We start from the raw sequence: 12484 nt of genomic DNA, 5'->3' as shown, positions 1-12484 counted from the left end.
ATGCTCAGCAGCCTCACCTTGCCAGTGTGAGTTGATGTGTAGATGAACGATAAGTTGATGTCTCTGTCACCGTACTCGTCGAGCTCATAGTGGCCTCCCATTCCTGCAAGCGTCAAACACACACACACACACTCAAAGAAGACTGAAACAAAATAAATACCTGAGGTTTTATTGATACGTAAAGAGTTCCAGTCAGCTTGAGTTAAATGGAAAAAATTAAATCAGATCATAAAACTAAAGTTATCAGGCTTTTATCAGGTGAGTCGATTTCCACACAACAGCAGGAGTGTTATTATTTACTTTTTCGAATTATAAGATTTATTGGTGCCCTTCCACAGTAAAGAAAACACTATAATCTCTGAAACTTGAACCAGATGAAGTTTCAGTGTCGTCTCTTGGCTTTTGATTCTTTGGTCCATGAATTATTTTGCACAGATAAAGAAAAGTGCTGTCATAAAAGAGACAGTTGCCTCATTTCAATATTTTGTGGCAGCAGCAAGCTCTGCACACAGCAAACTTTAAAGGGACTTTACAGAGTTTTGAATTTTTATGCTCGTGATTGCCCCCTCAGGCCAAAAGTGTAAAGGCAGCTTCAATAGTAGGCTCGTGCACGTGGCGCGCATGCTGTACGTGCACACTCCTTAACGAAAATAACAGCTGAGACAGTCCCGTGTGTGTGTGTGTGTGTGTGTGTGTGTGTGTGTGTGTGTGTGTGTGTGTGTGTGTGTGTGTGTGTGTGTGTGTGTGTGTGTGTGGCCCGGAGGACAGAAGACAGGAGAACACGCAGCTAATTAATTAAATAATTTGGTTCTGTAGCTTTCTCTTCAGCACAGCCGACAAAGGTTTAAGATGGGTCAGTCCTCCTGCATGCTCAGATCATTCCCTTCCCTTGCTTGAAAAATTGTTCCAAAATGAAAGTTGAACCCACATCTTTTTTATCTGTGAATTCAATGCCGTTCGGCAAGTCTCAAATAAAAATTTGGACATCTTACTGTAAAAAATATACCATTAATGTAAAAAATAAACTCTACATAAATTACAATCACATCCAGAACCAAACCCGGGTCTTTTGCACAACAGTCCGACATCTTACTAGGTGAGCTACAGTGCTAGTAATGTCTATTGTGTCTGTAACTTTTATATTCTTGTTGACAGCTTAAACAACGTTCAAAGGACGGTTCAGAGCGAAAATGGCTATTTTGTTGCTAATTTGCAGGAAATATCTAGAAGAAAGTTCTACAGAAAGTAGCTAAGGGTCCTCAGAAATGTAGCTAGGTTCGTCACTAGGCGTTAGGAACAGCAACAAAGTCACTGAGTTGGCACTACCTCTCTCTCTGCTGCTAAAGCTACGGATAGCAAATGCTACGGGCGATGCCTGAGCGTGAACGCGCATGAAGCAGCGTGCTCGACCCGAGCAGCTCTCTTTTTCTGTGATTTTACAGAAAAACAGTCAATCACAGTAAAAATGCCACGGCTCATTCTACAGGACCAGGGCATTGCAGGAGAATGTTAGCCTGGCAAGCCAGACTAAATAAATGTATTATTTAGTCTGGCCATGCTCCATTGACGGCTCTCGGTTGTGGGGCGGGTTCTACCGTTGTCTTTCAAATGATCTCCGCATTCCACTGGACAATGAATGTGACATCCTCTTGTTTCACTCTGTTGCATCATCCCACCCACCAGGCATATAGAGGGCCCTGATTGGCCCACAAAGCGGATAAAGCTCTGTGATTTGTTCACTAAGCAGATAGAGCACCATGATTGGCCCACCATTATGGACCATTCACAGCTCTTTATGTGTTTGAAACCCCTCTAGAGAGCTGTGATTGGCCAGCCAGAGTCCTGGTAGGAGCTGCTGATGTTCCAATGGAGCATGCCTAGACCATTCTTTGCAAAGCAAGAATTTGGTCTAGTTCACTAGGCTAGGAGAATGTATGAAGAATAAATTTATTATTTCTATACATGTTTTGGCTGTCAAACTTCCATAATGCCCCTTTAAATATTGCATTAAATACTTTTGTTCTATGGTCCACACAGAACATGTTTAAGTTTTCCGTACCAAATCCGTCTCACGTAAAGCGATTTCACATTTTATTTATTCTTGACATTTTCAGTACCTTCCAGAATGAGCTGTTGCGGGGCCACGCCCACTCATCCCTTGAATGGCTGCTCTTAGGTGGGGAGCGCAAATTTCTGAGAGGGGCTTGGGCTTGTCCCGGCAGCAGTCTCTACAGCCAATCATCTGTCCCCATTTGGTCTCCCCATTTGGTCCCATCTTCAGCATCCTTCTAATCTCACATCAACTAACTTCATTTCCTCTTTCATCACATCCATAAATCTCTTTTTTGATCTACCTCTCAGTCTCCTGCCTGGTAGCTCCAAACTCAGCATCCTTCTACCTTATTGTCTTAATTCTATATCTCACTCTGCTAATCTTACTCACCATCTAAAGACTGGTTTCCAAAAGGGTTGTCACCCAGAGGCACGAAGACTGAGTCCTCATTGCGTAGCTGGCCGAGCATCCTCTGTCTGAGCACTTTACCAAACAGCAGCGCCCCATCGTGATATCCAGCCACATAGTCATTGATCTTTTTATTGCATTAGTTAAAAAAAGGGAAAAATACTTCAGTTTTGCGATAACCCTCCCACTGTCTTCATGGGTGACCACGCCAGGAAAGTTGGCCATTGAGTAGGATTGATGGTTTATCCCTTGGATCCATGTGGCAGGGGTGAGGAGTGAGCACCACCTCACCCCTGCCACGTGGACCTCACACCGGTGGACCTGGCGGGGTCACACATGAAGACAGTGGGAGGGTTAAAACATGTTAAGTTGCATCAAGGTGGCATTTGTGTGTTTTTGAGAGGCTTACCGTGTCATTGTATGACAAGTTTGACCCACGGCTGAAGTTCCTCTGAGGCAGAGTGACCACCAGCACGTCCCGCATTTCCTCAGTGGATGTTGAGTTCACATAATAATCAGGACTAGGACCAAAATATGACACGTTGTAAACACCTCAGGTCTTTATGGTTTTAATACAACTTAAGCTTTGTGACAGCAGCGGTAAGGGAAGATGATCAAATCAGGTCTGAGCTCACTTGTAAAGATCCAGGAGGATGAACAAGGTGTCGGGGTGGATCTGGTGCACCTTCTGTTTGATTGAAATAATGTCACCAATGCCCCCACACAAAATGAAAACTAGAAGAAATCAATCATTTAGAAAATAAATAAGATGAGAAAAACATCTGAGTTAACAATAGTAGTTATTGCTAAGATGAGGCTGTAGAAGTTTGTCACAAACTGGCCTCCAGGGCTCTGAGTTACATTTGAATTCAAAGGAAAGGACTAATTTGCTTCTGCACTGGAGTTGACAGGCAGGGAGAAACTAGACATACAGCACACACACACACACACAGGGAAAGAGAGGGATAGGGGAACTGAGGGACAACAGTACACGTATTTGTTAAGTAATTTATGTGTCCAGTTGTAAAACAACACAGGACAGGGTTTACCACTTAAATTTAGCCCCGTGTTGAATTTTGTTGTGAATTTGTCTCCAACAACATTGAGCTTTAAAGCATCTAGTTAAGCTATTAGAGTTAGTGCCTTCATCCTAAACCTTGTCAACTGATCTTCACCAACAACATGGCTTTTGTAAGAACCAGTGGTGATTTTCAAAGACTGGAGTGTAATCTTGACCATGTACAGACACATTGCTTAGTCCATCAGAAATGTCATAACTGTTGTTTGTTTCACAGAACTGAGGTTGTTCATCTACACTGGTGAGAAATCAACCGTCTCTAACTTTTCCAGAGTCATAGCCAATGAGCACAATGTTGAGGGCGCTATAGATTACTTTTTAAATTCCTCTTAAACTGACGCATGAACATAAATTATTGCTAACATAATTTCCCCTCATATTCAATGTTTTTATGTATTCAGTCATTAGTGCCACTTTATACTACTGGTGTGGCCAAGTTTCACTCTAAACCACTTTGTGGAGGGCTGAAATTATGTAGGCACTAAGGGGAGGCCCACTCTCATAAAGGGGTGATGGGCTCTCCCGAAAGCAATTAGACCCCCCCCCCCCCCACCCCACACACACACACACACACACACACTCACTCACCCGCATACGCACACACACACACACGTGCTTTTCCAGGATGCTGGATGCAACCCCTTCCCCTTGCTCTCATGGAGCTTCCCCAGAAGCCTGTGTGTAATTCGAACCCTGACTATTATGGCGCGGTATGGGGGCCAAAATTAAGACTACTGCCCTGCTGCAGGAGGCTGTGTATATTCTGAAGCAAACTACTGATCTGATTAACGATAAGCTGGCGCCGGTAACTGAGAGGCTGGCGCTGCTTACTGAGGAATAGCACCTTTACCGGCGTTACTACTAGATATGCTAGGGACTAGCATCCCTCGGCTGGTCATTGACTGGTTCACACACTCCCTCTGCTGTCTATTAGCATGGATAGGCTAGCGTTAGCCTGGACCGACTGGTGTTAGCATTGGAGAGACTAGCCATTAGCGTGCCTAGGCTGGCCACTAGCTGGATTTCCTACCTCCTTGACAGACCATTAGCATGGATAGGCTGGTGTTAGCATCGGAGAGGCTGGCCATTAGCGTGCCTAGGCATGCCACTAGCTGGATTTCCTACCCCCTTGACGGACCTTAAGCATGGATAGGCTGGCATTAGCATCGGAGAGGCTAGTCATTAGCATGTCTCGGAGAGTCACTAGTCAGCTAGTGGCCAGCCTAGGCACGCTAATGGCTAGCCTTTCCAATGCTAACACCAGCCCGTCCAGGCTAACGCTAGCCTATCCATGCTAATAGACAGCAGAGGGAGTGTGTGAACCAGTCAATGACCAGCCGAGGGCTGCTAGGCCCTGGCGTATCTTGTAGTAACGCCGGTAAAGGTGCTATTCCTCAGTAAGCAGCGCCAGCCTCTCAGTTACCAGCGCCAGCTTATCATTAATCAGATCAGTAGTTTGCTTTGGAATTTATATAGCCTCCTGCTGCTGGGCAGTAGTCTTAACTTTGGCCCCCATACCGCGCCATAACACTATGGGGTTAAGTCCGTGTGGTCACCACCTTTATTTAGAGTAAATTATAAATTAGTATTTGTAATCATTTAAAAGCCTACTGTTGCTTTTTCTCTTTGAAGCCTGCAGGACCTTCTTCAGGTCGTCCTCGCCGCGCAGCATCTCTCTGTCTAAATTTGAAGCAAACCTGGCAGAAGGTGCTTCAAATGCATTGATGTACCTGTGGAAGAAGCAAAGCACTGATGGCGGCAGACCACAGAACAAAGGTCACACGGGTTGATTTGTGCCATGGCTCACCAGTAGCAGTCCTCAGTTGTATTGCTAGCCTTTTTGTAGACATAGAAATGTTCCCACTTCGGCTTAAATGGCAGTTCTTCATTCTTAAAGTTCAGGAATAAGTCAGTGAGCTTTCGGGCTGGAGGTAAAAGGCGAGTGAGTTTTGGTTTGTAGTCACACGAGAGGCCAAAGCTCCCAGCAGAGATGATAGGAATGCTCAGGCTCAAGCCGATGACTTCACTGTGGGACGGTAAAGAGATTTTCAGAGAATCGACATAATAAGCAGAAAGTAGAGCACAAAGTCACTTCTACTTACTCTACTAACTGGAAGGTGGCAAAAGTACAGGAAGGGCCCAGCATAACACATCCTACCTCTCCCATGCTCTGAAACACAGATTCAAGGTTTTCTCTTTTTTTTTGTTATTATAAACAGGTTTTAAAATATGGGGTGCCATTTGTAAAGTCAAACAGTCATAATCTAACAGCAATATTTTTGGTTATTTAGCATATCATAAGAGAAAAAATTGGGAGTTCACTTTATCGAAGTCTTATTTTCATCATGTTATTCATACATTTATAAATGTTAAAGTTTCCAAATAAATATTTAGTTAGCAAGCTAAATATTGAATTTGTAGTTAAATATTTATTTTGAAAACTAAATATTTAGGTCTGATCTAAATATTTAGCTTGTAAAATAAAAATTTAATTCACTAACTAAATATTTAATTTACTAATTAAATATTTATTTTGCAACTAAATATTTAATTTGTAAATTAAATATTTATTTTTCGAAAAAATATTTAGATCCCAGCTAAATATTTATTTTGGAGCTAAACATTTAGTTTGCAAAATCAGTATTTGGGAAATAAATATTTAAGTCTGACCCAAAAAGATAAAATATAATGTGGAGCTAAATCGTGGAAAATAAATATTTAGCTGGTACTTAAACATTTAGCTAATATGCAAATTTGCTTGCCAATAAGCGGAAGTTGGTTACCAAAATAAATGCTGGATCTTGCTAACTTCTTTATGAACTCTTGCTCCGAACCAGAACTTGTTTTATCTCCGGTTCTATTCTTCTGAACATGTCCGACGTGTTGGCTGAAGAAGAATAGAACCGGAGATAAAACAAGTTCAAGCTGCATCAAATCATAGACCACTGCCAGGGCTCTACTAAATACTAAATAACACAGGTAACATTGACACAATAACTGAACACTTCAACATAATTATCTACATTTTAAAAGCTCTTATTCACTCATTACTTCAGTACGTGTGCAGTGGTCTCTGGTATAAACAGTGTTGGGAACGTTACTTTAAAAAAGTAATTAGTTATAGTTACTGATTACTTTGTCAAAAAAGTAACTCAGTTACTAACTGAGTTACAAGATCATAAAAGTAACTAATTACCAACAAAAGTAACTACTTAGTTACTTTTTTCATTAAAGAATGCAAGAATTACTACAATAGTAAAATATAAATGACTAATGACTGGAACATAATAAAATGTATGTCCAAATGTTTTATATAAACCTGAATAAGTTAAACAAATAAGCACTTAACAGGAGGAACTACTAACAGGAGCATTACACTAATCTAGACTATTAAAAGGTCACTGTGTGATATTTAACAAAAACCCAATCAGCTAAAATTTAAAATTGCAAAAAGAAACACCTGTAAAGGTTCCCGAGCCTTTAAATGGTCTCTCAGTCTAGTTAAATTACAGAAATAAATGTAATTTTGCACAGCATTCTAATTTTTCCAGCTTCACATAATTGTGTGTTTTTAGGTGCATTTCTGTTGCTGCTAATCTAGTAACGGTTAAATAAATAAATAAAATCCTTTAAAATGACACTAGAAGAGGCACAAGCCTGATGGAGGACTTAAATGTACTAACTTGGGTCAGACCCAACCACAGAAGAGCTGAAGCTGGGTGGTAAACACACACAGGTAGTTCTAATAACACCTGAGCTCCATGACGTTTGAGACTGATGCATCAGTGTTACAGCGGGACTAAAGACATGATCAGAAACAGGTTACAGCTGGATGATCTAGGAAGGTAGAAGATCAGGATGTCTGAGCGGTGAACAGGTGAGCGGACCTTCGGGACGTCCCGCTGTCATGCTAAGGGCACGGCTGCAGATCCGCAGATTCGCTGCTGCACGCATTTCCTTATCAGTAACAGGAACGACGTTTTGATAAAAGAAGACGTAATTAATTAGTTTGCTCGTTACAGAAAGAAATATTTTTTATTAACGCGGTTATTTTAAACAGAGTTATTCCCGTTGTGTCTACAGAATGCAGCGACTGAGACCGTGAGGGTCTCCGCCCACCCGGCCAATCATCATCGTGTTTGTAAGTGTGTTACCGACACCTCTCTCTCCCTGGCTGCAGCTGAAGTGTGGCGGTCAGAAAGCCTCACGCTGCTGCTCAACGTTCTACAAGCACATAGTAACGCACAACGTTCCGTCCCCAGTAACGGTAACGGCGTTGCAACGGCGGGAAAAGTAATTAATTAGATTATTCCGTTACCTATAAAAGAACGCCGTTAGAAACGCCGTTATACTTAAACGGCGTTACTCCCAACACTGGGTATAAATGAATGTCTTGTGAGCTTGTGGGAAGAACGCTCTGGCGCTCTTGTTTCAGGAAATAGAAGTTAGCTGGAGGAGAGGTGAGCAGAAAACAGCAGGATTTGTCTTACTTAATTATGCCATATTTGGACATCTCACCTCTGATTGGCTAACAGCAACACAACTCTATCACTGACTCAGTTTGCTCTGCAACGTTGATGTTTCATCTCCACACATAACTCAAGCCTGGAGGAATTCTGCCATGCTGTAGAGTTGCTAATGCTAACAGTTAGCTTCTATAGCTGAAACGAGCTCTGTTCTCTCCTGGATGCAAAAATCTACAACAGCCAGCCCATCTCGCGAGCCAAGATGGGTGACTCAGTGAATGCTAATTTACAGCATTCACTGACCCTAACCCTGTGAGGACTCTGGTTCACTAAATCTGAATAAAACGTTTTAATGAATCCCTTTGAGCAAGTTGTTTCATTGACTTTTGTGTATTTATGCAAACTTACGTGCAGCATCTTGAGTATCGCCACGCCTTCACACGTGCTGCTCCCACAGCCCTGCCTGTTGTACACGGTGGTGTTGAACCAGTTGTAGTTTGCAGACAATGTGAAAGTCAAGTCTTGAGCAACAGAAACAAAGATATTAGTGATTAACACAAAAAAACATTAATTTATAACGTGGAAGCATTTCCAAACAAGCCAGATTTTAGTAAACAGATTACCTGGAAATATTTTTCTGATCTAATTATATTTTGATAGATATTTAGCTAATAAAAAGTACACACACTGTCCGTAAACTGCAATCTTAATACAATCCTCCTTTTTACAGCATTAGTTAATAAAAAATAATGGTGGTTCCCTTGCTGTGCTTTTTCCTTATAACTCACATTTGTTCTTTTTCTTCACTTTTAAATGATTCTGTTGTTGATTTTTATTTGAGAATAAACCCTACATGTCTGCCAGGCTCTTTACCTTCTGTAGGTAGATTCTGTGTTTTATGGATTAGGTTAACACATTTAATATATAAACATAATTCTCATATGATTCTGAAATTCATTCTGAATTCTAAAATTAGATTTGATTTTTGTCCTTCTCTGTGAATCACAATAGTTCAGATGCATGAAGACCATCTGTACCTTGGTTTGTAAGCCATTTCATCTTTCATCAAATTAAAAATACATATTTACTGCATTTTTGTTGATTTCGGGCAATAATGATTATACTTCATTGTAAGAAAATATATAGCAAAGATTCATATAATTTTAATGGCATAACGATTCATGATAGCAATGTTTATGTTATGGTGAGTGTTGGTGGACCCATTTGCAGGTGAGTTGCTCAGAGGCAGCAAAATCAAATCAAACTTTATTTAAACAGCACTTTTCATGCAAAGCAAGCAGCACAAAGTGCTTAACAGATTAAAATGACCCATATAACACACATTCCCACACTTAAAACAGTTATGACCACAAACCATTCCCACGCCCACGCACACACACACACACCACATTAAAAGACCAGAGTAAACACTAGGCTGAGCTCAGATTGGACAGGTAATGAAAGACACGCCATCAAGGGAGCCATCTGCCTCGACAGCAGCAGATCCACGGCAGCAGCCAAGACACCAATCCAGAGCGCCCTGGGAGGGAGGGTGGCAACCCCCCACCACTACCTGGGCACTACCCAAGGAGCGCCCCAGTCGCCCCCACCGACCACCGGTCCCGAGGCAGAGGGCTCCACAGAGGAAACACTGGAAGGATTAAAATACGTAGCATGTAAAATCACAAGAGCTAATACGGATAGTAAAATATCCAATAAAATATGATTATATAAATAAAACAACATTAATGTGTAACACAACAGTAATTAAAAGAAATAATTAAGTAAAACCAGCAATGCAATAAATAGCAATCAGTTAAAAGCTAAACTAAAAAGGTGGGTCTTGAGCCTGATCTTAAAAACATGAACGTTCTCTGCGACCTTGAGATCCTCCGGCAGCCTGTTCCAGAGGCGAGGGCTATAATAACTAAAAGACGCCTCGCCTTGCCTCGCCGTGACGTGACGTGACGTGACATGAGTGTGAGTCCTGACTTTAGGAATGACAAGGAGATGGCTGCCAGAGGAGAGCAGGGACCGCGAGGGTTCATATGGTGAAAGCAGTTGCGAGAGATAAGATGGGCCAATACCATTAAGACACTTAAAAACCATTAAAACTATCTTTAAATCCATCCTGAAACTTACGGGGAGCCAATGCCGTGATTCTAAAACCAGAGTGATGTGATAAAAGCATCTGCATCTCTGTACTGGCCCAAGAGAGAATGGGGCAGACTCTGGTGATGTTCTTGAGATGATAAAAACCTATTTTACGTATAAAATACTTAAATCCATTCATTGCAGGGATTTGGGAGTGCAGAAACAACAGGAACCGACGCACATCGACATGGACAACCGATGAACCGACACCAGACACAGGACTGACAGGGTCGAAAAACACTGGGAGCAGGTGACCAGGTTAACAAGAGGCAGGTGCAACTAATTAAACACTAACAAGGGGAGACGAGGGCTGGGCAGCAGCACATGACAGTTTAAGGCCCTGTCCACACGTAGCCGGGGATCTGGCAAAACGTAGATATTTTTCTACGTTTTGGCCGGTCATTCACACAAAAACGGATCTTTTTAAAAACTCCGGCCAAAGTGAAGATCTGCGTTTTCTCCGTTTTGGGTGTCTGCGTGTGGACAGACAAAACCGGAGTTTTAAGGTCCGCAACGTCACTTTCCGCTACAAAAAAAATTTGCTGACATCACGTGTGCGACCTGTGTTTACACCAGCCGACAGCATGGATGCCCTCAGAGCTGCGCTCGCTTTATCAATTGTCCAAGCGCTTTCTGCTTGTTTGTTTTTGCAAGCGGAATTACTGCTCCTTGCGGAAGACCACAGGAAGACGAAAAGTTACGCTGACTGGATACAATTCGGGGGAAGTACTGCCGCCTACAGGTCTGGTATGTATTTATCCGGGTACGTGTGTCACGATCTGCCCCTGCCCGCCTGACTGTGTTCCTCTCCTGCCATGATTACCCTTATTGTTCTCACCTGTCCCTCGTTTACCTGCCCATGTTTCCCTAATTAGCCCTCTGTATTTATACCACCTGTTTTGCCCCTGTCCTTTGTCAGATCATTGTTTGTTGGTGTTGTTCCTGTTCATCCCATCCTGCCATTAAACCATTTTTACTTTATCCGAAGCCTGCATTTTTACCTCCTGCTCAGCTCATCCACACATGGTCCGCCGTCTCCACCTCCTACACCGTGACAACGTGTGGACAGGGTTTTTTTTTTAAACGAGGTGGTGTGGATGCAAGTTTTTGGAGGGGCGGATATTCGTTTTTAGAAAAGCCCGGCTACGTGTGGACTAGGCCTAAGTTTCTACTGAAACATATTTTGTAAATTTTTTTAAATTGTTATTTTTCTAGTTATGTTTGTTGACACAATAAGACGAAGGGACAGAAATGTCTTCTAAGTGGTTGATCTGCAAGCAAAAGTTTAAGTTTTCTCATGTTTTAATGATCATTTTAATTCATACAAACCAAACTGTGTGTGTGTGTGTGTGTGTGTGTGTGTGTGTGTGTGTGTGTGTGTGTGTGTGTGTGTGTGTGTGTGTGTGTGTGTGTGTGTGTGTGTGTGTGTGTTGGAAATCAGCTCCTACTGTTGTTGATGTTCTCCTGTTTGTCCTTTTCGATGGCGTGTTCCACAGCTTTCTGCACAAACGGACGACTCCACTCGTAGGTGTTGTCCTCCAGCAGCACCACATTCATGGTGTACTTGGGGTTTGACTTCAAACATTCATCCAGCATTTTGTTGGCCATCGCCACCATTATCAGCCCTCCCAGGTGGAGAAAACAATGCCAGCGATGCATTCCTGATCTTGGACACTTTTCCTTGTAACTGAAAAATCTGTGATTTCTCCACTTTCTACATGTCAGTGATGAAAAAGTCGGTTCGAATAAACTAGAAGCAATTTTTTTATCTTGGTTTACCAGATTTAATCCGTTCCATCAAGAGGAAATATCCAAAAGCAGAAGTGAACGAAGCCTCTGAGTGACTAAGCAGAAGTTACTCTGCCTCTTGATTTACCATCCAGCATCCAGGTTGGACCAAGCGAGATTTTCTCTGAGGTTTTTACTGGAAACACTTTCTTCAAATGAAAAAAAAAAGGTGGATGAAAGAAAAAGAAAAAAGAAATCTGTTTTTAAGTGTTTTGTTCCAATGACATCAGTTCTGGCTCCTGATTCCGACTGCTCCACCTGTCTTCAATGGGTTAATGAACAACTGACAATCTGTGCACCAATCAGAGGAAGAGGTGCACAGAAGAAAAACTCCCACACTCCATCTGCACTGACACCTCACCTCGCCCAAGCCACGTGATTATCTTAATTCTCTTTAAAACACATCAAAACACCTATAACGATGTGTGCGACTGTTGGGAAGATGTTTGTTACACATAAACTCTGCTCTTCATTGATTGTTTTTTTTTAAATGAGCACGCATCTATAACATGTTCAGCTCTTATTTAGCCTTTTTTC

General features: G+C 42.0%; 1 protein-coding gene across 3 annotated transcripts in view; it reads right to left on the bottom strand.

The window, feature by feature from the left end:
• Positions 1-12190, bottom strand: part of gucy2ca (guanylate cyclase 2Ca) — a 42910-nt gene extending 30720 nt beyond the window's left edge. For all 3 annotated transcript variants that reach the window (XM_054750729.2, XM_015945346.3, XM_070542853.1), the window contains exons 1-9: positions 11608-12190; positions 8414-8526; positions 5642-5709; positions 5347-5565; positions 5151-5269; positions 3097-3196; positions 2871-2982; positions 2444-2588; positions 18-103 (exon numbers count right to left, since the gene is read on the bottom strand). In XM_054750729.2, coding sequence (XP_054606704.2) covers positions 18-103; positions 2444-2588; positions 2871-2982; positions 3097-3196; positions 5151-5269; positions 5347-5565; positions 5642-5709; positions 8414-8526; positions 11608-11818 — 1173 coding nt within the window. In that variant the 5' untranslated portion in view covers positions 11819-12190. The remainder of the gene's footprint in view (positions 1-17; positions 104-2443; positions 2589-2870; positions 2983-3096; positions 3197-5150; positions 5270-5346; positions 5566-5641; positions 5710-8413; positions 8527-11607) is intronic.
• Positions 12191-12484: the final 294 nt, after the last annotated feature.

The sequence above is a fragment of the Nothobranchius furzeri genome, chromosome 12, assembly GCF_043380555.1.
Source record: "Nothobranchius furzeri strain GRZ-AD chromosome 12, NfurGRZ-RIMD1, whole genome shotgun sequence".
NCBI classification, from domain to species: domain Eukaryota; kingdom Metazoa; phylum Chordata; class Actinopteri; order Cyprinodontiformes; family Nothobranchiidae; genus Nothobranchius; species Nothobranchius furzeri.
This window is presented reverse-complemented; position numbering and strand designations above follow the sequence as displayed.